Genomic DNA, 25915 nt, shown 5'->3' with positions numbered 1-25915 from the left:
GGGAGAGTCGGGGTGGCTTTGAGGTCGCGCAAAGTCAGTGCAAGACTCGAGCTCTCAGATCGAAAAGGAAAACAAACGGTAGGAGCAAATTGAGTCGAGAAAGTGAGTTCAAACGCTGGGTCAGATGCTTAAGTACATCAACCAACTTGCGCGCGTCTTGAGACTTGCCAAATTCTAATGTCGACCCCATCATCGATTTTTCTACACAAAATGTAGCCATATGCTATATTGAACCTTTCCCATGTTTATGATCTTACGGGTATGAAGATATAAAGGTGTAATGGTCAGTGGATGACCTGAATGTTGGGAAGCTAGTAGCAACGAGCAACTGAAGCTGGGTATTTGCATGTAAGAACCATGAAGCAATAAAGCAGCCAAATAAAGCAGACATAAAAGAAAAGGAGACAGCCACCCTACTCTAAACAATGTACAGATTCCATTCATTCCCTTTCATCATCCAGCATATCCGTCCTTCTCCCCATCTCCAGAACATGACATTGCCATTCATAGTCCAATGAAAAACTCTCGCAAAAAACGAGTTCGGTTGACTCTAGACCACGCGGTCTTGGAAAGGAGCATTCGGCTTTCGCGCATAGAAGGGGTCTTCATTCTCATCCTCATCCACATCCATTTCACCCTCATCCATGACAAGATCATCATTTCTATGATCTTGAAAACTTCGCTTCTTCGCGAGCAGTGGTGGTGCAGATGGTGGTGCAAGACTCGCAGCCCCACGAACAGTAAATTGTTTAGCACGCTCAACATCACGCTTAGCAGAAAGAATGGTCTCGAAAGCCGTGAGAATGTACTTCATGGTGTCCTCGATTGAGACACAGAAACGACGCTGCTGGATCATGTGCGTAGCTTCAATCGACTGAATATTGAGCATGACCATGATGTAGGCAATGATGACAGCGGCGGAACGTTCATTCCCGGATTCACAGAAGACGAGGACTTTCCTTTTCTGCTGTTGGCCATCTGACACCATCCCATCTGGTCCCACATCTACACCAGCCAGATGGTCGTTGATGCGGCGGATAGCGCGAGGGAATGCAGAAATGAGTTCTTGGTTATCAAGGACATCAACCGTGTCGGCCATGATACCGGCTTCGGTCGCCGCTTTTTCGCCTGAGACAAGACGTGCCAGGGCCGAGTGCCGACTTCGAATAGCAAGGAGTAGTGTGAACCCTTGGCTGCGGATGTAATCGGCATCACGTAGACATGATGAAGGGCCCAGAGATAAGAATGGAAAGATGGACTGGGCTTGGCGGCGCATATTGTAATTCCATTGCGAAGGGTTGAAGCGGCGGGTGAACCCGCTTAGATCAACGCGGTTGAAAAATCCGGGACAAATAAAATCTCCCTCTGCAAAGTGGTGAGAATCGCGGTTGAAATTTTTCGGGTCGACAATCACAGTGTCATCGTTGCCCGAGAACCCGAAATGGCCTGCTCCAAGAGACCCGGTCGAGGGTGGATATCGTGGCGTAGCTGTGTACTCTTGTGCGCGAACATAATGAGACTGCTCATTATGAGACATGGGCACTTCTCTTTGGGAATTACCGTTAAACATTGTGCTTTACGGGAGTTTTCACTCCGACGTCCGTGGACCGTAACAATTGCAAGCTCTGCTGTATTGACTGATTGGCGCAAAGATCAAATACGTTGTAACTTCAAGCAGAAAGAAGGCACATGCATAAATTCGATGTCGCTGAGAGTGCAAGACACACAGTGAGAACACAGGGAATGAATGTGTCAAGTTGAATAACCCTAGCAGAATCGCTGAAAGTAGTTCCAGGTCCACAATTTGAAGTCAAATTGCAGTATCCGAAAGTAGGAGTACCGATCTCTGGGGGGAGAGCTCAGGTCCACCCGTGGACGGAGCTCTCCCGCGCGTCGAGATTAGGTAAGGCAATTCCATCCTGGGCACTTCCAAGGTTCCTCATATTCACTCCCTCTGCCGTGGCATTTGCTTCAATTTTGAAGCCTTGAGTGATCCTTTGTGTGAGCTTCCGACTCATAGTTGGCAAAGCCAAGAGAAAACTTTTCCAAGTTGGTTTGAAGTGCAAATAGCTTCGTATTCCAGTCCTGGTAAACATGATATCGCGAACTCGCCAATGACCTTTCAGCCAATTCGCATGATCACACAGAACGTTGCAAAGTTGACAGACGAAGATGATTCGACTGAGATGGTCCGTGAATGAACTGGGATAGCTCGTTCACCGCCCTGTTCCTGTCTTCCAGGCCTTTCCTAGTGCTACGTATGTAGTATGAACTCGACTACCAAAGCTCTGGCGCAAATCTTCTAGCTTTTTCAATCAGACCATGGGTTCCTCTCATATTCAAGTTCATGGACTACTAGTATACAGGATATTTCAGCGCTTCAAATTGTTGGCTGTATCTATATATATTGTCAACACATCCCTTTGATATCTCCATGTCTTTGTTGATGCCAATCTTCGTATTTTCCCCCTCATCAAGATTAAAAACTCTTCTATAGTCTATGTATGTAGCAATCGACTTATAATTGATGTCAATACTGTACTTATGCAGATAGTTACCCTTGAAACTATTAACCACTTGGAAATATCCACCCTTGTGCTTGATCCACTTATAAAACGGTACAACTTCTAGTAGGATGGTACTTTGTGTTACGACATGAGTGAAAGCCCAATCAAGAGTGCCAGGGGAAAATAATATAGGCCATGGCCTCGTATCTGCGAGCTCCGGTACCTCCGGACTCCGATGTAAGCTCCGAGCACAGCCCCGCGATCATATAAGAACACTGTTAGAACTGGGAAACACATTCATAGACCTTCTCACGTGTTGGTATGCTCAATAGCAAAGCCAAAACCACAAGTCAATGATGGAAGAAAAGCTTCTACCGGTGGCTGTTACCAGAAAGCGGGAGAGAAGATATCCACGCCTTAAGAACTGGGGCCCCCCGTTAATATGGACACTCTTTGCGTTAGTCGTTCTTTGCAATCACTATAACCTATACCCCAGATCATACCCCTGGGACAGCCCCAGAACTCTTAAATACAGCGGCGAACACATATCCTGGGAACCATGCGGCGACCTGCACAGCAGACCACTCGAGTGCAGCAGCATCGAAGTCCCTATAGACCAATTCGCAACAGAGAAACCAAAGTCAGAAACCAACCTCAAAGGCTTCACAATCCCACTCATCCGCCTACGCAGCGCAAACGCAACAGAAAACCTTCTTCTAAACCCCGGCGGCCCAGGATCTAGCGGCTTCGAATTCCTCTACCGCCGAGGCGATCAGCTCAAGACCATACTAGGCGAAAGTTTTCACCTTCTGACATTCGATCCGCGCGGCGTAAATAGCTCAACACCAGCAGCATCCTGTTACCCAGACGCCAAGATGCGACAAGAGAAGTCGCATATTCTAGGGCACGATACCGTGGCCGATAGCCCCGAGATCTATGCATGGGCACAGAACTTCGCCAAAGCATGTGCCGAAACAATGGGCGACTATGCGCCATACATCAACACCCCACAGACAGCAGCGGATATGAATAGTATCCTCGATGCAGTGGGTCAGAAAGATATGATATACTGGGGCTTCAGCTACGGGACTCTTCTAGGACAGACGTACGCGGGGCTCTTCCCCGAACGATCGAAGCGGGTCGTTATCGACGGAGTCGTGAACCAGTTTGAGTGGTACGAGGGCGTGGGTTTATCCGAAGATCTCACCGACACGGAGAAAGTGCTCGATGGGTTCTTTGACGAATGCATGAAAGCAGATGCTGGCAGCTGCGCACTCGCCCCACTAGCAACATCAAAAGAAGAGCTACGCGAAACGGTCCTTTCGTCTCTAGACCAGCTCCGAGATCAGCCAGTCGATGTATACATCAACAACACCGTCTACGGAATCTTGACATACGAACAGGTCTGGTACTACGGTGTATTTCCCGCATTATACAAACCTCCACTGTGGTCGTCCCTCGCACAGAATCTCTACAGCCTACTTCAAGGAAACGCAACACCCGCCTTCCTAGCCTATAACGGGGCCGGAAAACGAACTGACGAGTCCTCTGACTTCGTCGAACTAAACGACGGCCGCACAGGCCCACTCCACTGGCCACAGGGTAAAGACCCGCTTCTCGCACAGATCACACCCTGGCTCAACCAGAGTCTCTTCAGAACAGCATTCCTCGCAATGTACTACGAGAAACAGCAGTGGAAGGTGCCGAGGACGCATCAGTATGTGCCGCGGCGAGGTGTAGAGACCGCGCATCCGCTGTTGATCCTCTCGACTACCTATGACCCTATTTGTCCGCTTGTGTCGGCGCGCACGGCTAATGAGGCTTTTGCTGGATCGCAGGTTGTGGAGGTCGAGGGGTATGGACATTGTTCTGTTGCTGTGGGTTCGGTATGTGTTGCGAAGCATCTGCGTGCGTTCTTGCATGAGGGGATGCTTCCTGATGCGTATACGCGGTGCAAGGTTGATTCTGTGTATTTTGGGAACCCGGATGAACATGGGCGCATGGCTTCTCAGGCGTACTTTGAGGACCCGGAGGATCAAAAGATTCACCTTGCGCAATTGGAGCTTATGGCGGGATGGGAGTTTTCTCGCTCGACCGTGTGGTGATTTTTCGTTTGTAACTTTGGACTCTGTATGATGCCCTTTGTCTTAGATGATGCTATATTATAAGAATGGCTTGGGGGAAAGCAAGAATATATAAGGCTTGGACCGAGGTTATGGTATTTCTTTGAACAAATTAAGCCTAGAGCTACATAAACTTGATCTTACAAGGACTATGACATACAATTGGAGAGTGGTTTCATTATCCGCTATTTGTGTACTCGGACAGACAAATTCTTGAATGCCACGCCCCCTGAGCAGTGTAGACACCAAAGCCACACAATAGATACACAGAGAGCCACGTCCCAGGTATGAAAAAAAGGGGACCCAATGGAAGTTCCAATGGGGACGAATGATATTCCAGGCCGAGGGCCTCGAGCAAAATCAGAACAAAAATGGTAAGAAAAAAGCCCGTAGAGGAGCAATGATCGTAGAGAAAGTCAATAAATCCGTGCGTCACTCACACCGGGACATAAGGATTGACAAGAAAAAGGATAGATCATACTCAAGACAAGAACGCCTTGAGAGAAAGAAATTCGTAATGAGCGTCTTGGTGGAAGACGCAAAAATAGAACCGCCGATGAGATGGGAGAAAAAGAATCCACAGGAAAGCTGAACGGAACACAATATGTACAAATCGGGCGAAAGAAGACGCCCACGCTGTCGAAAGCGGGGAAGAAAAAAGCAGGGGGAGTAATGGGATGTCTCAAAGTAATTGCCAGGATGTCGCTATGCCGAGGTTGCGCCGTAAATCGAAGTGAAAAAAAAATATCAAAACCATACGCACCGCACGCCTACGACTGCGGCCGTTCGTTTGCTGGTGCCGCCTCATTGGATGACTTTTCTTTGTCCTTGGGTTTCCAGAAGTGCATCATTCGGCTGAGACGGCGGCCCTTCTTCTTCGTTTTGTCGGATGCGTTGCTAGGGGGTTTCTCCTCCTGGTTGAGCTTGCTCCGCTCAGAATGGGCACCAACGACCAGCTTGGAAAGGCTGGCTAGACTAGAGCGTTTGGAGGCGTTAGCCTGGCTAGTGCGTCTGGTACCAGCAGCCGAGAAGGACGCGGCGCGGTCGGTAGAAAGACGTCCACGGGGGAAGAAAGAAGCAGCCGAGAAACGATTCAGAGTATTGGTCATGGTCGATGCACTGCTGGTCAAAGATGGAACATCTTCAACGGATGCGTAAGGATATTCTGCCGAGGGAAGATGATGATACGAGTGACTGGAGAAGTTCCGGTCGGTCATGGAGGATGCCGCAATTGACCGTGGAGCATCCGGAGACGGGAAAGACGAATCGGACGGCGAAACGCCTGGTTGTAACGCGAATGGTGGAATGTTAGGTAGCAGCTCGATGGGTGACGTCGCTGGCCGCTTGTCGATAGCTAAGAAGCGAGGAGAAATGTCGGGACTGGGAGGTCCGATCACCTTATGCGCAGGTTCTTGGGTCTTCAAAATTTCCACGGGGGTTCGAGGCTTGCTGGCGAAAGGATTGCGGGCATTATGCACCTGCTCAAGGGCACTTCGTTCCTCTGGCTGTTCCTGGCTCAGATGTTTATCGCCTTGTTGAATACCTAAGCCAGCATTCTGAGAAGATATGCTACCGGTAGGGGCACGGGTCAGGGTATCACTAGTGCCAGAGGTGGCAGTGCTGTGGATGGATTTCACATCGTCCTCCGATGACGAGAAAACTGCGTCGTCGATCGATGTCGTGTTCGCCGTGGGGCGTTCGCCCTTGGGTGACTGGGAGGCAGCCAGGAAGGCATCCTCTTCTTCCTCATCAAACACATCGGGCGTTTCGACTGCTGAGGTCGGACCTAAACGGAATGCGCCGAGAGCAGTGCGGTCGAACGGCTGCATCGCCGGAGCACTTTCCGTGCGCCGATGGTATCGCATCTCTGGGCCAACAAATTCACCTCGTCTTCCGCCGCTGTACATCCGCTGGGTTGCAACCGAAAAGTTGTTGTTGGGCGCACCCTGGGTCACCGGTCGCATGTCGGGAGTGTTGAAAGGACCAAGTGCAGCATCGAGGTCGATGATAGGGCTACTTAGTACATTGTCATGTGGGCCAACACCCTGTTCATAGAAACTCCTCGGTTTCCACGAGGTTTCCAGAGTTTGTGCAGGCAGAGAACAACCATCATCGGTTTGACGACTATTTTGAATGGGGTCAAGAGCAGAAGGAGGCATTGTCGGATTGGTCGGAGTTCGGATGACAACGACATCGTCATTATCAAAATCCACATCTAAAACCGATCCAGTTCCCGAGTTGGTCCGAGTAAGCGCAGGGGGGCGAGGTGCGAGAGTGCGAGGTACAGGCGGCTCCTCTTTTGTGTCAGTCTTTGCATGGCGTTTACCCTTGCCCTTGCTCTTGGTTCGGGTTAGAATGTGGCCGGCCCAGGAGCGAACACGCTTCTGCTTCTTCTTTTTCGACTTGATAGGGGATTTGTTGTCAGACGAGTTCTCTGTTGCTTCATCGCCAGATGTATCGGAACCATCATCCGAAAAGGAAGGTCGGTAGTTGTTTGTCGATTGAATATCATCGGGCGAGAGAGTCGAATCGAGATGCGGTGTTGATTTGCTCTTTCTGGAGCGGGAGTGCCCAGCGGCCGAGTGAGACCGTTTGATAGAGGATCCTGAGTCGTCGTCCATCTGCATAAAATCCATCGCCAGAGAGGCATCGGCTGTTTTTGGTCGAGGTTTTGGGTTGAAAACAGGTCTTGGCGTTACCCTATCTGAGAAAGCAGGTTTCTCTACTTCTTGCTGCACCTTAATTGTGGCCATACTATCTGAGTTACCATGCGAAGCAGCGGAGACTGGTCGCTCGGAATTCGAGGCCTGGTTGTTCAAGGCCATTTCCGCTTGAATGACAGCTGGAATGGGAGGCACAGGGGGGACAGGAGGGAATTGAGGAGACGCAGGTGGCGTGGGGCGGCCGAGGTTAATACCTGGCTGAGAGACCGGTCGCGGAGGAATATCAGATGCAGATTTGCGATTAGGGTCGGCGGGTGTAGAAGGCGCGCTTGCCATGCCGGAATTGGGACCAAGTGCCTTGGTGATAGCGTTCAAATCGACATTAGAGATCGCAGCCGAACGGCGGTGGGCATGGCCCCGTCGTCCAGGACCCCTGCCTACACCTGGACCTGGAGGTGGAAGATGTTGATCTGCCATAGAAGATGCCCGTTTGTGGCCTGGTCCAACTATTTCCGGTGTTACCAGGTGGTCGGTTCCAACAAACTCGCTGGGTCGCCGACGGTGTCCGCCCGCGCGAGGATTCGGCAAAGATGGCGCTGAGAGGTGTGATGACTGCTGTTCTGATCCGGGATTAAAAGAGAATGCGGGCAATGCGGCACGTTCCTGGCGCTCAGGGGTCTCCGATTGGGCGTTGGGGGAGTCCGGTTCCCGTGCTGGAAAGACAAATGGGGGGTTAGGCAATGGTGTGTGCATATGTTGGCGACGATCGGGACTGGCGGACTGATTCGAGGTATCAAAATGTGGCGGGAAGCCCGCCTGGGACTGCGGAGGAAGTGAAATGGAAGCCATGGTTGAAGGCAAGAAAAAACAAAAACAAAAGGATGCGGTAATAAAAGAAATTTAGCGGAATGACAACGAAAGCCCAATGAGATCCAGATGGGCGAAGACCTCCAGACCGACTTCCCTTCAGCGAGAAAGCCTAGGAATCTGGAGGTCACGTTTAAGCACCTTGGGCGAGGGTCATTGAATCCGCGCCAGGCAGAAAAGGAACGATTGAGATCAAATTGAAGCGACCACCAGCGGTATCCAAAAGTATGGAAAATGAACGGACGGCCACGACGAAGGCCAAAGAGGGGAGGGTGGAAAAGTTGGTCGTAGAGAGGTTGAAGAGAGAAGAAGTCACAGAGAACAACAAATCCAGGAGGGGAACCTGGATGGGAACCTAGATGGGGCTGTATCTTGATTACCATACACGGTATCACCCGTTGCCATCCGAACGGGGGGCAAACCAATCAACGGGGTCAATTGTTGGGAAAGAGAGTACATAGAGCCCTGGAGGGCTTCAACCTTATATTTGGTAGAGGTAGACAGTAGTTGGCTATTTCCTCTCTTAACTACTCTATACATATATTATGTGTGTGTATATATGATACATAGTAGTATGTAAGAGTATGTAAGAAGAAAGGGTAATCAATCCCTTCGTACTTTAGTTATCTCCCCTGGAGATCTTTAGATATAATACACAATACAGTATTCCAGGTACACCTGACATCTCGGGGGAGACGCCAGATTAGGTGACATCTGTCAAAAAAACCAAAAGAACAGGGAAAAGAAGGTTTTTTCGCTTGAGGAATGTGACCTTTTCATCCCCCCATGCCTAGGTATTTTGTCGTGCTTTAAACCATCATTATTGAATCAAGTCGTTTCCAAGTAGAGGACGTCATGACTTGATTGCCACCAGAATAACCGTATTCAATTCCAAGGTTAGCGTTCCTCCCAGAATAAAAAAAAGTGGTTCATTACATATGTACGTTGTACGGTGCCTGTAAAAAAGGCACCTATTTCAATCCTGGGGTCCTCAAGGCACCAATCAACAGGGAGTCACATCCGGAGAAAAAAGCGGGTATTATCACTGCCAATGACTCGGCCTAAATGACCATCCAAATCTCGCTTGACCTGGTGGGTCCCCGGAGGGATAGTGCGCCACGCTGGGGGGGGGGGCCGCAAGTCAAGGGGATGATATCCATGTCGGGGAGAGAGTGTTCATTGCCGAGGCTAGGCCTTGAAAGCATACAACATATGATGAACACATGAATTCTTGTCGACAAAGTACCATTTCCTATGTGGATTGGCGGGAGATTGTCAGACTTGAAACCGAACTTCCACTCCCCATTGCTTGTCTTGGCTGCGGAGTCAGATCGGATATAAATAGTGGCGCGAGACATATCTTAGCGCCATTTGACAGGGGGTAAAAGACCAAAGACAAACGGACGCTCCTGGCGCTCTGAAACATTATTTCACCCCCCCTGCGTTCGGTGGGCCACTTTCTTTGTTTAACCCAATAACAATAGCGGCTTTGACGGGGGGGTTTGGGGGCAATTGGGTCCTGGGGGGGGGGGGGGGGGCAGATCGTCGTGAAATCAATTGGGGCGGCAACGGCAGATCCTGGCTTTGAATCTGGAAATGGTCTGCATATGCATCTGTACCACGCCTTTAAAAGTTGACCTGTCGAGTAGTTCGCGCTTGTTTCTCACCGTTCTTCTCTACTTCATATCATAGTAATGTACAATCAGAACTCTTAAATTACCCGATAGGTACACCGTATAATAGACTAAAATGATCGTTGAAGATTAATTTGCGCAGTGGATCTGATTCGCGGACCATGCGATTGCCAAGGCAAAAGGAGATTACATCGTACAATCGACATACAACGTAGTATAACTATACGAGAGTACTCCGTACACCGTATTAATCTCTCTAAAGTCCGGATATGCGGGATGCCGATATCCACGAGAAATCCATCTGCCTTCCCAAGGTTCTATGTAAAGAAAAGCTCATTCGGACATACCCGAGACAAAAGGGGAAAAAAAAAATTAATTTCATGATGTCACAAGCAGGTTTTTGTTGAGATGAACTGGTTCATAAATCGCAGGCTGAACCATGGAATTCACTAATCTGGGGCAGCCCTAAGGGTTTCCCCCAAACTCTCACATCTACAGATTTCTTATTCAGATGTCTTGAATGCGTCTGCATCATAGTATGTATATTACGATATACTTGAAGTATAACGTTAAAAATGAAAGTTTTATACGCCAGAAGCGCTGAATACTAGTTCGAATGCTGTATGCACCTATACGTACCGGATTTTCCTGGCGGGGCTGTCCTATTTGATTTACCGCTTTTATGAGGCTCAGGCTCAAGCTCACGGAGTAGATGCCAGCACGCACTCAGATCAGTGCCCAGGTGATCATCCTTGTTCGAGTCACGTGCAGAATGTGCGTAGTGAGTGCCCATTGGGACCTCAAAAGGTTCCCAGTGCCAGGAATTATCCGGTACATATGTAAAAACACCCCGAAACACACCATGCATGGGATACATTTATGCATCGCTGTCAGACTCGAGCTCATCGTTCTCGAGATGCTTCTTTCGCTCCTCATTCATCTCTCTATACGTGCTGTAGCTCAGCATGAAAAATGCCACCGTAATCAAAAGGCCTCCGATGATAGAGGCCATAGAAAGTGAGTCTCCAGTTCGGAACCAGTCCACCAGAGCGACGAGGAAAATGGTAAGCAGAGCGGCTACCGATGATAGAACGGGCGAGGTGAGGGAGATGAGCACAAGAAAAGAGCCCGAGAAGGCTGTCTTAGTGTTAACGTCTTTGTCTGTGTTGAAACACTGATTTGGTACTTACTAGCATTAGCACCCACGGAGATGAGCAGCATCCATGCTGCCTCACCAGTTGGCCACTCAAATGTTTCCCATCCCGTCCAATGCAAAAATGGCAATGGGATCCATAGTACTAACAGGGTGAAAACCCCGATCAGACTGCCAAAAGTATTGGCAAAGATTGTACCCCGGCCAGGGCTGGTACCTTCGGGGGGACAGGCAAAGCGTTTATAGAGCACCTCGTAAAGCCCATAGAGAATGCTTCCAACGCCGATAACGATGTTTCCGAGCAATCTGCTCTGCCCCCCGGTGTTATCTGAGCCTCCCTTTGAGACCTTCTTATTAGGCCCATCCCCATAGGCAACAACCATAACACCGATGGTAGCCACGGCCACGGAAAAGACCTTGTCAACCCGCAGCTTTTCGTTCAATAGCGGAATCGAAAACGCATACGCGAAGAATGCCGAGCAGTTGTATATTGCTGTGAGGTCGCTGGGAGTGGTCATGTTGACTGCCACGTACCATGATCCTCCAGCGACTGTGAGAGCAGTAGTTACAAAGGCGGTGGTCTTCAGCATATAGGGGACTGGGGATCGATTGGACGAGCGAGTGCTTAGATGTAATTCTTGTGATTCTACCATCTGCGCAGTGGTGCGAAGGAAAAAGACGTGGCGCCGCCAGAAAGCATCCCACGTGAGTTTCCGTTTCTGTAGCCGAAGGATACCTAGCTGGACCAGCCAGAGAAAGGACCATGACCCGTGAGTCATATAGCTGCGTAGGGAAAGGAAATGGTAAGCGTTTATATTCCGGGAAGCGGGTGTCGCATGGGCTTGTCGGTGGCATCTTTGCGCTCGGACTTACAGCATGCAATAGGGCTTCTTCCAGTGCAACTCATTTTGAATGTATGAAGCGGTCTCCGTTTGGACCACGAAGCTAATCAAACTGAGCAAGAGGAATCCCGATGCAACCAGGTATTTCTTGCGGGTTGCTTTGGCAGCGTCGCGTTCCGGACTTTTACTCCGGATTGTCGGCCTTCTGGTTTCATGCAGCATAGGGCGGCCTTCGGGGTCGGCATTCCCTATGCTCGAGTGGGAGTGGGACCGGCGATGGCGGTCATCTTTGAGAAGGGGTTGTTGCGAGCGGCCGTCTGTTGGTCGGTGTAATGGGGGGCGATTGACAACCATCTCGTCGTCAGAGTCGAAGTCGTCGACTGCGTCCGGGTTTGAGGTTCCCCGGGGCTGGGAGAGCCCGATGTTATCGGAAGCCACAACGGCGATGGTAGGGGAAGGTACTAGTCGGCTTAACTACCTCGACATGAATACCGCCGTCAGGGGTGTTCTTGTCCGATTTACTGCGATTCCGGGGAAAGATAAAGAGAATGAGCTGACGCGTGGACTATCGAAAGACCACCCATCCAGATGATGCAGATAACGTGGCTAGAGTTTATTGTCCCGGGCAAGGTTACCCATGGAGTCTATTCCCACGTGTTCAATCGCTGCTGCACAGCCGTTCACAGGATACATGCGACTCGGCACCGATCAGGGATAGTTGTAGTTTGAATAGTAGGTTCAATCCACTGGGTAACGATTATTGTATCGGATGTGAATCAAAGCAAAAATACCCAGGTTGAAGACGATCGGGAAATCCAATGAGGCGTAACAAAATGACCGCCTTCAGGTGTCATCATCCACTTGTGGACCCCCCCTGTGACTGCACGTGATTGCGATCGGGCGCACGCTATACCGGATTAGATTTAGCGTATGCAACCATGTCATTCGGCTATTTTAGGATTTGGAGACAGGATATGCCCCCGCTGGAGTGCTCAAATTACCTAGACCGAAAGATATACCTGCGATGTACGGTATTAAGATCTACTGGTCTATTACCCTAGTGATGGGCAAGAGCATCTGACCACGATTATCGAATGTTTAGCCTTGTTCCAGCTCCCATGTCCCAAGTAAGATAGAAATATTGGACCATATTGGATAGCTTCAAAGTTCATCGAATTGTCATTTGTTTTCACTTATTACCATTCATGTACAATGGTCCTATGAAAGATGTTTAATACTCCCCTCTACCTTACTCCTTGGGCCCAAATATCGCCTTCTGAGTGTCATAAGTATACTTCAGATCCAGATGCCAGTAATTGGGAGAATTGGCCTTGGCAACCAACCAAGCCTGATCCAAAGCCTGCACGACCTCTTCCGGGAGCGGACCCTTCTGAAGATCCGCAAGGTTAGTTTGAAGCTGTGCGAAGCTGCTGACTCCCACCAAGACTCCATCACGACCGCCATTATCGATTCTCAAAGCAGAGTGATGGCGGACCCAGCGCAGAGCCGTCTCCAGCAGCGTGAGACCGTGTTTCTCTACGACAGGCTCAATGATACTCAGAGCTTCGAAGGTGGCATCTCTGAAGTAACGTTTGCGATAATTTTGTCCGGTAGAACTCGAGTCACTGTATCTGCCTTCGGCGGGGATATCTTGTGACTTGTATTTGCCGGAGAAAAGACCACCGGCCAGCGGGTTGTAGATGACGATATCGAGACCATACCGGTGACAGGCAGGGACAAGTTCAGTCTCGATGTTGCGTGCTATAAATCGTGTCAGCTGAATGGTCATGATCCTATATGTCGAAAGCAAGAGAAAGGGCACAACCTACTAATGGCGTTATACATGGCCTGGTAAATGGTGGGACGGACCCATCCCCTCTCAGCACAAAGGATGGAAATCTCCGCCACTTCAAAGGCTGTAAAGTTGCTGAGACCAAGCTGAACAAATTTGCCCTCCTTGTGCAGCTGGTTAACAGCCTCGAGAGTTTCAGCGAATGGAGTGGCACGATCTGCTGCATGCAGATAGAAGATATCGACTGTGTCGGTCTGCAATTCCTTCAGAGAAAGCTCCAATTTCTCGCGGACGACCTCAGGCTTGTGGAAGCCGGGTTCACTGGGGTACCATTTCGTGGCCAGAGTCAGCCCACGCTCCTTCCAGTTGGCCTTGGCTGTGAATGCTTCCTGTTCTCCGCCGATATAGATACGGGCAGTATCGACTTCATTGAATCCTTGCTGCTGGAAGTAATCAAGGCATTTGTTGTACTCATCCAACGAAGTGATCCGAGCACCCTTGGCCTCGGTTGGGCCAAAGGTCATCAACCCGAGAATCACTCTCGGCTGGGGGTTCTGTGCGATCAGAGGCATGATGGGAATTGGATTTTGTTCCGTGTATGTGAGGTGTGTGGAAAGTGTGATGGCGTGCGAGGAATGGCGGGGCTACTGGGTGGCGTGGTTCTTTTATACTATGCCCTGGAGCCGGCCCAAGGTACGCTGAATTTGTAAGCCATGATCAATTGATAACCTTCGAACGAATAAATTCCAAGAATTTTGGCGAGGATAAGTCAATATACTAAGAAGCTTATCTCCCTCGGCGAAAAGGATCCGAAGCCACCCAATGTACATATATCATAACCCATAGATAGGCCTTTTAAAGAAATAGTCCGCTAAGCCCCTAGGAGATGGCGGGGTTGCGGAGGATCCCGATAACGGATAACGGAGCTCATCGCAGTCTCCGCGGGGATTAATTTCTTCCGGAAGGGCAAAGAGATGTGCTTCCTGTTGTCTATTCAATTCACCTTATTGTTCCAAAGATGAGTCCCGCTCTTGAGCCGCGATATGGCACAAATGAAATCATTCAGCTGGATCCGAGGAAAGGCGAACGGAATTACAGCATCTTGATTATCAACCCCAATACCTCAACGCATATGACCGAAGCCCTGAAGCCGATATTGGCCAGCATGAGCTACCAAGATGTGCACTTCGAGTACTTCACTGCTCCAGACTCGACTGTGGAAATTGACGGAGTCGGAATTGAGCCTATCGCCAGCATCAATAATGCCGAAGAGTCGTGCAAGTCGGCGTTGAATTGCTGGCCTGTACGAGAGTTCATCGGCCATTACGACGCGTTTCTCGTAGCGTGTTACTCTGCGCATCCATTTGTCGGCAGGCTTAGGGAGGATATCGCGGCAAGCGAAGAAGCGAACTCGACAAGAAACAAATATGTCACTGGAATCTTTGAAGCATCCATCACAGCTGCGTTCTCCCTGGTTAGTGGTTTCGCATTGCAAGATCCAATCAATCCAACAGAGAAACTACAAAAGTATCAAGAGAAGGGCAGCTTTGGCATCGTGACCACTGGCTCCGCGTGGAAGGAGGAGCTCACCAATGCCGTTCAGGCAGCGCTGGGTTACGACTATGAGGACGGAAGCTCCATGCACTTTGCGGGCGTCGAGACCACAGGTCTGACGGCAGTCGAACTCCACACCACAGAACCAGAGGAGGTTCGACGGAGGATCATCGATGCTACCCGTAACCTGCTTCGGAACTCGGAATCTCGTGTTAAGGTTGTCTGTCTGGGCTGTGCAGGTATGGCTGGCATGGACGAAGCGGTACGGGAGGGATGTACTCAGGAATATGGACACCCGGAAGGCCAACGGGTACGGATTGTCGATGGCGTAGTTGCCGGCGCTGGAAACCTCATTACAGCCTTGAAGGCAGGATTTTGAGTGATATAGTGGTCTAAGTTGACGGTTGGGCAATCAGATAGATCACTTAAGGAAGACGATCTATCAAAATTTTTAGCATAGGTGGGCGGATTCAAAAGCACATAATCATCAGATTAATTAACATTCATTTTGGGGCAAAGTTATTTTACAGGCCATTAAAACGTTGCTGTCCAACACATAGGGTAGCAAGAGCTTCTGCCTGAGGCAAGAATATCGGCCAAAAAGTTCCCCGCGTGAACGCGATACGCGTTAACGAGCAGCAACACTCGAGGGCTTCTGCGAAGAAAAGATGCCAAGGTTTGTGCATTCTGTCGACTCGATCATAATTGAGGACTCTCTCTCCAGCTTGAATACCGATGCTAATATTGGTGGTAATTGCAGAGAAATCATCACAATCCAAGCCGGCCAGTGCGGCAACAACGGTATGTGGCTCAACTCCGCGATCCATTCCACGAGACCCTTGATCCTATTCTTTCGAACGGAGCACGAGAAAATATAGTTCACGTCGCTAAAATTCGCTCTATCTAGTCGGCAGTCAGTTCTGGCAGCAGCTTTGCCAGGAGCACGGGATCAGCGCAGATGGAAACCTGGAAGAGCATGCGACTGACGGGGCGGCCGGCGATCGCAAGGATGTCTTCTTCTACCAGGTGTGTATAGGAAGCTTGGAGAGCACACTATCAGCTCAATGACATCGCAAGAACACTGGCTAACAGACTTGGGCAGAGTGACGACACAAGGTACATCCCTCGAGCGATTCTCCTCGACTTAGAACCCAGGGTATGCTGTCCTTCACCGATATATCACCTCGACACACGATGATTAACATACAGGTTGCTTTCAGGTCCTTAACGCCATCCAGACTGGCCCCTACAAGAATATTTACAACCCCGAGAACTTCTTCGTCGGACAACAAGGTATCGGAGCTGGAAACAACTGGGGTACTGGATATGCTGCAGGCGAGGGCGTACAAGAGGAGATTTTCGATATGATCGACCGCGAAGCAGACGGAAGTGATTCACTAGAGGGATTTATGCTTCTACATTCGATCGCAGGAGGAACAGGCTCCGGACTGGGAAGTTTCATCCTAGAGCGCATGAACGATCGATTCCCGAAGAAGCTCATCCAGACCTATTCTGTCTTCCCGGACACACAGTCAGATGTCGTCGTCAACCCTTACAACAGTTTGCTTGCCATGCGGCGATTGACCCAAGATGCCGACTCCGTCGTCGTCCTGGACAATGGTGCTCTGTCACGAATTGTTGCTGATCGGCTCCACGTTCAAGAACCCTCGTTCCACCAAACCAACCAGCTCGTTTCAACGGTGATGTCTGCATCTACAACCACGCTACGATACCCTGGATACATGCACAACGATCTTGCCGGGATCATCGCCTCGCTCATCCCTACCCCACGCAGCCACTTCCTTCTCACATCATACACACCTTTCACGGGCGCCAACATCGAGCAAGCCAGGACAGTGCGAAAGACAACCGTGCTAGACGTTATGCGTCGCCTACTACAGCCCAAGAACCGGATGGTCTCCGTCAACCCCAGCAAGTCCAGCTGCTACATCAGCATCCTCAACATCATCCAGGGCGAAGCCGACCCGACCGACGTGCACAAGTCACTGCTACGTATCCGGGAGCGTCGCCTCGCTTCTTTCATCCCTTGGGGTCCGGCCAGTATCCAGGTTGCTCTAACGAAGAAATCCCCGTATATCGAGGAAACCGGACACCGCGTCAGTGGGCTGATGTTGGCCAACCACACCTCTGTTGCGACACTATTCAAACGCATTGTGAAGCACTACGACATGCTCCGCAAGCGCAATGCCTTCTTGGATTCATATAAGAAGGAAGCGCCATTTGCTGACGGACTTGGCGAATTTGACGAGGCACGTGCGGTTGTGATGGATCTGATCGGTGAGTACGAGGCAGCCGAGCGAGAGGATTATCTGGATCCAGATGCAGGCAAGGCAAATGAGCTTGGAGTATGATATGAGATGCGAAGATTTTCATTCCTCGCCCTCTTCTTAATTTCCTTTTTTTTTCTCTTTTGCTATTTGGGCAGGGCAAGGGGGTTTGAGCGCATCATCGGTGTCTGCGCCGGCGTCCACGGGTTTTTATTCACATTTACATTTTTTCTTTCCTTTCTTTTTTTTTTTTTTGTCTCTCCCCGTTCTCAAACCTTACCAGTGGACATATCATGAAACCAATCCACGCTAGTCGCTATTTAAAATTGACCATGAACACGTAGCTCGTGTAGAGAGTGTCAACGTGGTAGGATTCTGATTTGTACCGTTTAGCGTGTGTCTGCGAGGGATCCGTGGGCAGATACAGAGTAGTATCATACTACATAAGGTGATGGTGGGGAGGATATGTGGAGAGAGAGACGGTGAAATTGGGTAGCGGGATCGGCCCTCACTTTAGGCCTAACCCAGGAAATGTACGGAGTATACAGATGGCATCACACGTACTCCCGTACTGCGTACTCCGTACAGAGTACTATGTCTGCAGTCCTGCATATGCTGTTACCGATGCAATAGCTCCACGCGGATCATCCGTCGTACCTAGGCGGGCTTGGCTTAGGCGACTCGTCGATTTGTACAGACAGTTCACTCGCTACGGTTCACTTGCTGCAGAGGTCATAGCTCCTTTCGTCCGCTTGCATATCTCTTTTTTGTTCCCTCCCTCTTGCATTGGATTGAGTGGTATCATTGGGCACTATGTACTCCGTATTCTGCATGATATAGTGAAAGATAAGTCCCTGGAGTACCGCAGTGAGAGAAGTCCGGGTGAACATCTTGCCACCAAAGTGGCGCGGTAAAACGGCAGACCGATATTTGGGTAACTCTTCCAAGTCTACGGAGTAATTCAACCCTAGTTAGGTGTTACTCCATACTTAGTAACTAGTTAACTAGTTAACTAGTAGATGAGTAGTTAGTTGAGAGGCTTTAGTTGCACACCTGACTCCTGAATCATCACGTGAAGGTGCGCCCTTGAATGCACGGGCAATTCAACATTCCGATCATTGGGCCCGAGACCAGGCTGGGGTGATACGTCCGCGTGGGTATGCAGAAGAATCCGGTAAAGTCAAAAGACAAAAAAAAAAAAAAAAAATTTATGAAAGAAGAAGAAAGAAACTGAAAAAAAGAAATCTTTAAAATTTCTTTAAAAAGTCTTTTTAAGTAATATAGAGTATATCCAGTCAAAGGATAGGGGGTCCTATTCGCCTTCCAAGGGTATAGTTGGTTCAAAATCACCTAACTGGGTAGAATATTGTAAATAATCTATAATAATCTATAATAATGTCCAATATCAAGACCAATTAATTCTAATAATTCTCATAATTCCATTTAAATCCACTAAAAATGGACTAAAAATCCACTAAGTCCATCCCAAATCGCCTAGCCCCAACAGCATAACTTTGGGCAACTCCACTTCTCGATTCCGTCACTGTCGCCTCACTGAGTCAGCCACGTCTCTGGTTTGAAGTCTGTTTCTTTGGCTTTCTCCCGTGTCTTCCGATCTCCCTATATATAGGCTGGTCGTGCTGGCCCTCTTTCCCTTCCTCCCCTTTTTACAACTTTCCTCTACTACTTGATTCTCTCTTTCCCCGCCTCCGCACTTGACGGCGCTTATCTCAAACCCTCTCCTCAGCGTCTCGCTCACAAATCTACTTCTACTCCCTATTTCTCCCCCCTCTCTTCCGCAGAAGTACCTCTATATCAACCCCTCTCTCTAAACCGACTCCACTCCGAACAACCCCCAACAACCTCAACCACAATGGCTCCCCGCAAGCCCCGTTGCAACTTCAAGGAGTGCAAGGAAGCCGCCCAACGTATCGTCGGTGACTGCAGCTTCTGCGCCGGCCACTTCTGCTCCAAGCACCGTATGCTGGAAGCCCACTCCTGCACCGGGCTGGAAGACTGCAAGAAAGAATCACACGCCCGCAACGCCGATAAGCTGAACAGCGAACGCACCGTTGTCGTCAAGGGTGTATGAGCAAAGGGACACCACAATCAGAATGAGAAATAGCCGCTGTTTCTGGGCTTTCTCTCTCGGCTGAACAAAGGGGGGGCAGGTGGATGGCGCCATCCCCTGAGGATGACCCAGCCTAGTCGATGTAGGCTAGGGCCGTCTCGTCTCTTCACCCCTATCTTATCTGCCTGCCTCGGCCGATCAGGTGTTATCCCTGCTAGGCTTGGCTTCGATTCGGTTCGACCCGATTCTTCCCTTTCTTGCGTCCCTCTGTGGTGATCTTGGATTTAGCGCGGTGTTTCGTTTTTTTTACTCTTCCTTACTCTTCTCTGATTTTCCGAGGAATGGGGTTCGTCTTTCCTTTGTCTGGTTGTTTGTGATCTATATCTAGATCGGTTTGGTTTTTTTTTGTTGGCTACGGCTTGTTTGGTTTTGAGGCTTTGGTCTTCATTTGCATGGCGTTGTCTTGGGTGTTGACATCTTCTGATCTTTCGATATTTACCACTTATCTACTTATCTACCTATCTGCTGCTGCCACTGTCGCTGTCTCGCATTTTGGACATGCCTCTTCTCTTTTCGGGGACTGCTAAATAGAGCTCTTCTGGGCTATTCTAGCCATGAACTATACATATCGTCTGAAATCTTGAACCCCTTTTATTATCACATGACATATATACCTATGGTGGAGTACCTTGGGGTAGCTCATCTGCCATATCTGAAACAGGGCGGATTCTTGACAGCCACTACTACATTGGATAGAAACGCATTGAGTACAAGTACAGGTATGGTATTCTTGGACTAAAATTGTGTGATCGCTCTGAAACCTATTTGAAACACCGTAGAACCAACCCATTTAGCCCGGTCCAATCTTCGGCCTATGTAATAAGTCAGCTTATAGTCCTTCAATGCCCAAAGAAATCGAGCAAAAGTATAAAGAGTAATAAAGAGTAAGACATACATATCATGATGTTCACTCAGACGACTGAGATACTTATTCAACTCCTCCACACGCTCCTTATGAGTTTTGACACCTTCGCGCTGGAGCCGCTCATGCAACTGTCCCGAAAAGTCAGTTTCACCGTACAACAAAGCCGAAGTAGAAAGAGCCCGAGCCCGACAAAAACACCAAGAAAAAGAAAGTAAATCAAAGAGACAAACATACCCGTTTCCGCCGAATTTCTTCGGCTTTCTTTTCGGCCTCAGTCTTCCCAGGCGCATCCCATTCCTTCTCTCTGTCTTCCTCAGACCTCACACCCTCATCCTTTCCATTTTCTGATTGTTCCGTACCAGGCGTTGACTCCGCCTTTGGCTGTGTAGAATCCCCCTCCTTCTTCTTCGTGCTCTTCTTCTTTTTCTTCTCTATCCGTCCTCCACTCACTTTACTCCCCTTCAGCTTGAGCTTGCCGCCACCGACGGAGTACTCGTCGCCCGCCATGCTTGCGGCGCTAGTATTGGGGATGCAGTAGGATGGGACTATTCAGAGTCTCCTCTTTTGGTGGTGTGGCGCGTTGCTTGTAAAGGTATTGGGCCTAGCGGAGATGGTAGGCGTGTGCGGTGTGCGCGGCGTGCGGAGTAAGAGGGGGCTTTTGTCGATCGGTCTTGTGTGTTGGCGTGGATGTGGGGGTTTCTTTCCTTTTTTTGGGAGCCGAAGTGCGACGCGCGACTCAGTGGATAGTAATATTTGGCTTTGTGTGGGTTGTGGTGTTGATTGAAAATTGAGGGAGGTTCTCTTGTCGCGGTTTGAGGTTGGGTATGGGCCAATCAGAGGCGGTGGCGGGTTGAACGGTGCCTATGGGCTTTACGTTCGGACATCTACATCGTACCTACACTACACTACATATGTATCTTATAGACACTACATATATTTATGAAAATAACCCAGCTAGTCTTTAGGAATAGCTCATTGATCTTCTAATATATAAGCAGTTAAAAAATCTACAAAAATACTCTCACAATATATCTACCAGTCTTCTTCCATTGATATAATTCCTTCCCCAACTCGTCGATAACAGAGCTTTCAAATGTTGAATAATACACCAAAGGGGTAAATAGCACACTGAGCAGCATATAAAATCTGGGATATTGGAATCTTTCACAGAGTGTATATAAAATGAGTCAAATTGTAAAACTGTCTAACCTCTTTCTTTATACCTCGAAATAAAGCTATATCGATATCTTCCTTCCTACCCCTATAGCTTTTTATATACCTAGGTACCCTTGCTATAACATAAGCGGTAATAACGTTAAATACTAGATTCCTACACCTGGAAGGTCACATCACTATACGTCCGAAAACGGACGGCACCCACACAGGCAGGTGCTAGACGTAGATAAAAGGCTCTCTTCATAAATTCCACACGAACCCTTTGCCACAGCCTCTTTCAATTGTATTCTACTGAATAGGCAGCCAGGCCAACAAAAAATGGATCCCGCACTTCCCATTAAACTCGACTACACCTTGCGCGACCTCTACTCAGACAACAATGAAGATGACCTAAACACGGTCCTTATCTACTATCCTCTGCAATTCGGGTATAATCACGAAAGATCATCAACTAAATTTGCCTATGGATATACACTGCAAGATGGCGATGAAAAAGCGCCATCCTCGATCAAAATGGCGGCGAACATGGTGCCCCAGCGGTATGCCTTCTCTGCCGGCCAGATGCCACTGGTTATCCTGGATTGTGACTCAACAAACAATCGCAAAGAAGCGAATCACAAAATAGGCCAAATAGTAGACAAGTTACCCGCTCATCATGTTGATATCCATCGGACCTTCGCCCAGTTAATGCCCGACCAACGGCCGAATTTGACTTTTGTGACCAGCCCAGAAAGTATATCTTTAGACGCTGGAGAGCAGATTGCCGTTCTACTCCCTACAGACTGTCTATCGCATCTGCCTCATCTTGTTCACCCGGAGACCCATTACGAGATTCTGTCGAAACGTGGGCTTGCTATGTCCGGCTTGCCGACACCCCCATCTCAGGTGATCGACACCTGCCTTATCGACTCAGGGGACCCGATTCTTTTGAAACAAGAGGTTGCGCGGATTGTGGACTCAATTGGCCAGCATCAGCTCCCCTTTATGGTCAAGCTTCCGCAGTCAATCTCCGGCATGGGTACCTTTGCGATCATCACGAAAGCCGAAAGGGACCGACTGAAGAATATCCTCACGGCGCAGTTAGGAGCAATGCTACAGCAGCTCAACAGATCCAATCACAACTTATATCCCTGTTCCTTGGTGCTTCAAGATTTCATTACTGGTCCAGTGGTGGCCCTGTCGTTTTTCGTCACGAAGAAGGGGCTGCCCCGTTTTATTGCTTGTTGCGAGCAGATCTTCGACAAGCAGGGACATTGGATCGGCGGCTCAATCTCGTACCGGCAGCAGACGGGACTTTGCGAGAGCTTTGCCGCCATTATGGAGAAGGTGGCAGCTTTCTTGCATAGCAAAGGGTATCATGGACCGGCTGGTGTGGACATCGTTACCGATGAACGCTCAGGGGAACAGTTTATTATTGACCTCAATGTCCGGGTCACCGGTACGTTCCATCTGGGTCCTCTTATGGGACACTTTACTCAGCGTGGGCTGTTTGAGGCTGCCATGACTATGGGCGACTCCTTTTATTCTCGAGATGAATTTGAGAAAAAGTTTGCAGACGAGATTCGCAATGGTAGTCTGATCGTGAGTGGCTGGGTCCATGGCGAGTCGAGGCATCCTAGCCATGCTGCAATCACTATCGGTGCGAGAGACTCTCACGCTTTGGGGGAATTTCTCGAACGCATCAGAACGGTTGGTTTGCACACATAATCGATGCGAATAAGAGCGTCGACTTGCGTCAGTTTTGGATCAACTTCCGATCAAACCTCTCTGTAACATTTTATTATAGCTTTAATAAGCCTTAACAGATTACAGGATTACGACATTCCTCCGGCGTGATGGACATCAAAAAGCGTTCTAATCCCTTAACATCGTCCATGTCCGATAAAAACGCCAGGTGCTGATCCGGTCGCAATAACACCATGCAGCCCTCGAGTCCAATGCCAAATGATTTATACAATTGGCCTCCGCCAGTGTGGTGGTATGCTTCTTCATCCACCCATACTTTGCTGTAGTCCACCCCATGGTCCTCCGTCCAAGGCCGGAAGATCGTCGGCAGATCCTGAAGTTCGATGCTGTGTCTGTCTGCACAGTGGATCAGGCACATCCCAACGCATGAAAACCTACGTGTCGTCACGCTTGCATGGTTGTTTAGCCTCTGAATGATGGATTCAGGGTGACCGAGGGTTTCTTCCAGGTGGCTGAGACGCCAAATTTGGCGCGGATTCGCAATGTCACCGCCGAAGATAATCAGATTCCATTGCCCCGTGCTGGACAGAATCTGCTGCAAATGACATGCTTGCGCGTCACTCTGGTTAATGATCAGCATGCTTGGAATCCGCGCCCCGACACGGAGGTTCGTCGCCAGAGAGGGCTTGCTGCGGCTGGGTGCCATTTCATCATTTCTCGGCTTGGCACCTGCCACACAAGGCGTGGTCGATGCCACGAGTAGATTCGGCTTGTAAATCACGGCCAGGCCTGAAGCGGACGAGTTCTCTTCCTCCATTGCTCGCCTGTGATCCTCGTCGAACCAACTGTGGTTTGTTTCACCATCCGCATCCCTGCGGCTGCACATTCCACGGCAGAGCCGCTGGTCAAGTGCAATCAATCGTTCGGCCACGGGGAGCCTCTCTTGTTGGTATGTCTCGAGTATTTGAGGGTGCAAGGTGCCTTGAATGACTGAGGCGAGTTTCCAGCCGAGGTTGAACGTGTCCTGCATGCTTACGTTCATTCCTTGGCCTGCCTTGGGGGAATGCGTGTGGATCGCATCACCGGCAAGAAAGATGCGGTTATGGAGCCCGATTTTCGGACAGACCCGCTGACCAACCTGAAAGTATCTGTTAGCTTTCTGGATGACGCAGTATGTGGGACGACGATATGCGTACTGCGTATGTCGTGGACCACTCGATATTTTTCGTCTTCATCATATACGGCCGCATGATCTTCTCAACCTCGCTTATGAGGACCTCGCCGTCTTCCTCTTCCCTGTATCTCCTGGCCACGTCTGAGTGGAGCTCAACGTAGATACGGACAAGCTTTCTCTCCCGCGGGATCACCATGAGAGTTCCGTGCTTTGTCTTTAGGATAGACCGTTTCCGTATATCGGCTGCACACAGTCCACCCTTTCTTTAGCAAAGCGCAATGAAATTTCAAACAGGGCAGAACTCACGGAAGTTAGTGAGGGGGAGAAGATCCAAAACCCCCCAATAGTCACTCGAGCTTTCTCCCTCCAGTCGGAGCCCGAGCTCTTTCCTGACCCAGCTGCGTGCTCCGTCACATCCCACGATATATTTGGTTTCTACCACGGTGTCCATCCCTGCATATCCAGAATCATCCGAATGTGGCTCGCTGCTTGTATCACTGCCGGGGGTTTCCATGCCATTGCAATGGGGCTTCGACAAAGAAGCCACGCTCTCCAGATTCACGCGAATCGGAAACTTGCTGTGGTCATCGATCGTATCATAATCGATTTCTAAAGTGGTCGGAGTTGTCTCTCGTCTGATGTCAACGTTGCCATGGCCCCGGACATACTCCATGAGATATTCCTCCACTTTGGCTTGGCTGAGCGTGGATTCATGGAATCGTGACCACCCAGGCTGTGAATTCGGAGTGACGGTCTGTCTTTGGAGCTTTCCGTCGATTGTGCCACCCTAAACCAAAGAGTCATATATATGCCGACCGCAATCTACCTCGAACAACCGTGGTATGAAGATCACTTACCCATAAGGCAATTTCTACCGTATGGTTTGCTTCTGCCCAGACCCTGTCTGCAAGGCCAAAGCTATCTAGGATTTCCAATGTTCGACTTTCTAGCCCGTCGGCGCGACCGCATCGCGTGTGATACGCCTTTTGGTCAATTATCATCGCTTGCACACCCATTTGAGCCATCCATGCAGCAGCCATTAATCTATTTGACGAACGTCAATGATTCTGCAGGGATCAGAGCGGATATAGCAGCATACCCTGCCGGACCGGCCCCGACGATAAGAACGTCGGTTCGGACTGTGTCGCCCATGTTGGCGGAACTTGGAATCATTGGGCCCGAGGTGAGGCGGCTCAACAAAGTTGCAAGTCGTTGAATTAAAGTGTTGCTATTATCTTGGCAGCAGTCATTACGCATATTATACTACATAGATCAATCCGGAATAAGCTTCCACGCATTCCACCTAGGAGTGGTCTGCGTCATATTCTGACGTTGTGAAATATAAATTACTACAGATTACTACAATAGCACATCCAACCTGTCATATTATGTAGATTTGATCACAATGCCATGGTCGGGTAGATCAGCGTTGCATCGTATCCAACCCTAAATCGGCTTCC

The 25915-nt window shown here is 49.4% G+C and overlaps 12 protein-coding genes across 12 annotated transcripts; 5 read left to right on the top strand and 7 right to left on the bottom strand.

Moving 5' to 3' along the window:
• Positions 1-550: 550 nt before the first annotated feature.
• On the bottom strand, positions 551-1570 carry N7455_006475 (dual specificity protein phosphatase family protein; the record flags this gene model as incomplete). The annotated part of the gene is made up of 1 exon (XM_040956939.2): positions 551-1570. One exon carries the CDS (start codon positions 1568-1570, stop codon positions 551-553), a length of 1020 nt encoding a protein of 339 aa, XP_040812620.2.
• A 1290-nt stretch (positions 1571-2860) lies between these two features.
• Positions 2861-4612, top strand: N7455_006474 (alpha/beta hydrolase; the record flags this gene model as incomplete). Its single annotated transcript, XM_040956875.2, has 1 exon — positions 2861-4612. One exon carries the CDS (start codon positions 2861-2863, stop codon positions 4610-4612), a length of 1752 nt encoding a protein of 583 aa, XP_040812626.2.
• Positions 4613-5400: 788 nt separating this feature from the next.
• N7455_006473 (putative cell wall proline rich protein) lies at positions 5401-8142 on the bottom strand (the record flags this gene model as incomplete). Its single annotated transcript, XM_040957006.2, has 1 exon — positions 5401-8142. One exon carries the CDS (start codon positions 8140-8142, stop codon positions 5401-5403), a length of 2742 nt encoding a protein of 913 aa, XP_040812634.2.
• Positions 8143-8293: 151 nt separating this feature from the next.
• Positions 8294-8692, bottom strand: N7455_006472 (uncharacterized protein; the record flags this gene model as incomplete). Its single annotated transcript, XM_065605366.1, has 2 exons — positions 8548-8692; positions 8294-8515 (listed from the first exon to the last, which is right to left on the bottom strand). Exons 1-2 carry the CDS (start codon positions 8617-8619, stop codon positions 8294-8296), a joined length of 294 nt encoding a protein of 97 aa, XP_065461220.1. The 5' UTR covers positions 8620-8692.
• A 1979-nt stretch (positions 8693-10671) lies between these two features.
• N7455_006471 (DMT family transporter) lies at positions 10672-12482 on the bottom strand (the record flags this gene model as incomplete). The annotated part of the gene is made up of 4 exons (XM_040956921.2): positions 10672-10931; positions 10985-11730; positions 11821-12250; positions 12425-12482. The coding sequence occupies 4 exons, from the start codon at positions 12480-12482 to the stop codon at positions 10672-10674; spliced, it is 1494 nt and encodes a 497-aa protein (XP_040812631.2).
• A 556-nt stretch (positions 12483-13038) lies between these two features.
• N7455_006470 (aldo/keto reductase family protein) lies at positions 13039-14153 on the bottom strand (the record flags this gene model as incomplete). Its single annotated transcript, XM_040956871.2, has 2 exons — positions 13039-13550; positions 13619-14153. The coding sequence occupies 2 exons, from the start codon at positions 14151-14153 to the stop codon at positions 13039-13041; spliced, it is 1047 nt and encodes a 348-aa protein (XP_040812681.2).
• Positions 14154-14599: 446 nt separating this feature from the next.
• Positions 14600-15514, top strand: N7455_006469 (aspartate/glutamate racemase family protein; the record flags this gene model as incomplete). The annotated part of the gene is made up of 1 exon (XM_040956952.2): positions 14600-15514. One exon carries the CDS (start codon positions 14600-14602, stop codon positions 15512-15514), a length of 915 nt encoding a protein of 304 aa, XP_040812670.2.
• Positions 15515-15803: 289 nt separating this feature from the next.
• Positions 15804-17507, top strand: N7455_006468 (gamma-tubulin mipA; the record flags this gene model as incomplete). Its single annotated transcript, XM_065605365.1, has 5 exons — positions 15804-15811; positions 15896-15936; positions 16043-16161; positions 16238-16291; positions 16356-17507. The coding sequence occupies 5 exons, from the start codon at positions 15804-15806 to the stop codon at positions 17505-17507; spliced, it is 1374 nt and encodes a 457-aa protein (XP_065461219.1).
• A 1789-nt stretch (positions 17508-19296) lies between these two features.
• Positions 19297-19515, top strand: N7455_006467 (uncharacterized protein; the record flags this gene model as incomplete). Its single annotated transcript, XM_040956999.2, has 1 exon — positions 19297-19515. The coding sequence occupies one exon, from the start codon at positions 19297-19299 to the stop codon at positions 19513-19515; it is 219 nt and encodes a 72-aa protein (XP_040812589.2).
• Positions 19516-20261: 746 nt separating this feature from the next.
• On the bottom strand, positions 20262-21248 carry N7455_006466 (DUF1754 domain-containing protein). Its single transcript, XM_040956984.2, has 3 exons — positions 20654-21248; positions 20450-20547; positions 20262-20366 (listed from the first exon to the last, which is right to left on the bottom strand). The coding sequence occupies exons 1-3, from the start codon at positions 20924-20926 to the stop codon at positions 20345-20347; spliced, it is 393 nt and encodes a 130-aa protein (XP_040812524.2). The 5' UTR covers positions 20927-21248; the 3' UTR covers positions 20262-20344.
• Positions 21249-21913: 665 nt separating this feature from the next.
• Positions 21914-23302, top strand: N7455_006465 (putative solid-state culture specific protein; the record flags this gene model as incomplete). The annotated part of the gene is made up of 1 exon (XM_040956920.2): positions 21914-23302. The coding sequence occupies one exon, from the start codon at positions 21914-21916 to the stop codon at positions 23300-23302; it is 1389 nt and encodes a 462-aa protein (XP_040812528.2).
• A 91-nt stretch (positions 23303-23393) lies between these two features.
• Positions 23394-25607, bottom strand: N7455_006464 (putative FAD monooxygenase; the record flags this gene model as incomplete). Its single annotated transcript, XM_040956933.2, has 5 exons — positions 23394-24419; positions 24478-24698; positions 24762-25242; positions 25313-25499; positions 25555-25607. The coding sequence occupies 5 exons, from the start codon at positions 25605-25607 to the stop codon at positions 23394-23396; spliced, it is 1968 nt and encodes a 655-aa protein (XP_040812596.2).
• Positions 25608-25915: the final 308 nt, after the last annotated feature.

Source organism: Penicillium solitum (genome assembly GCF_028829755.1).
Source record: "Penicillium solitum strain IBT 25940 chromosome Unknown utg000004l_segment0_segment0, whole genome shotgun sequence".
NCBI lineage: Eukaryota > Fungi > Ascomycota > Eurotiomycetes > Eurotiales > Aspergillaceae > Penicillium > Penicillium solitum.
This window is presented reverse-complemented; position numbering and strand designations above follow the sequence as displayed.

Bases quoted from the DNA above. Each gene is read 5' to 3' on its own strand.
- N7455_006466 (XM_040956984.2), bottom strand. From the start codon at position 20,926: ATGGCGGGCGACGAGTACTCCGTCGGTGGCGGCAAGCTCAAGCTGAAG. The intron at 20,548-20,653 runs GTATGTTTGTCT...TTTTCGGGACAG, and splicing joins AAGAAATTCGGCGGAAACGG to TTGCATGAGCGGCTCCAGCG. The intron at 20,367-20,449 runs GTATGTCTTACT...CTTATTACATAG, and splicing joins CTGAGTGAACATCATGATAT to GCCGAAGATTGGACCGGGCT.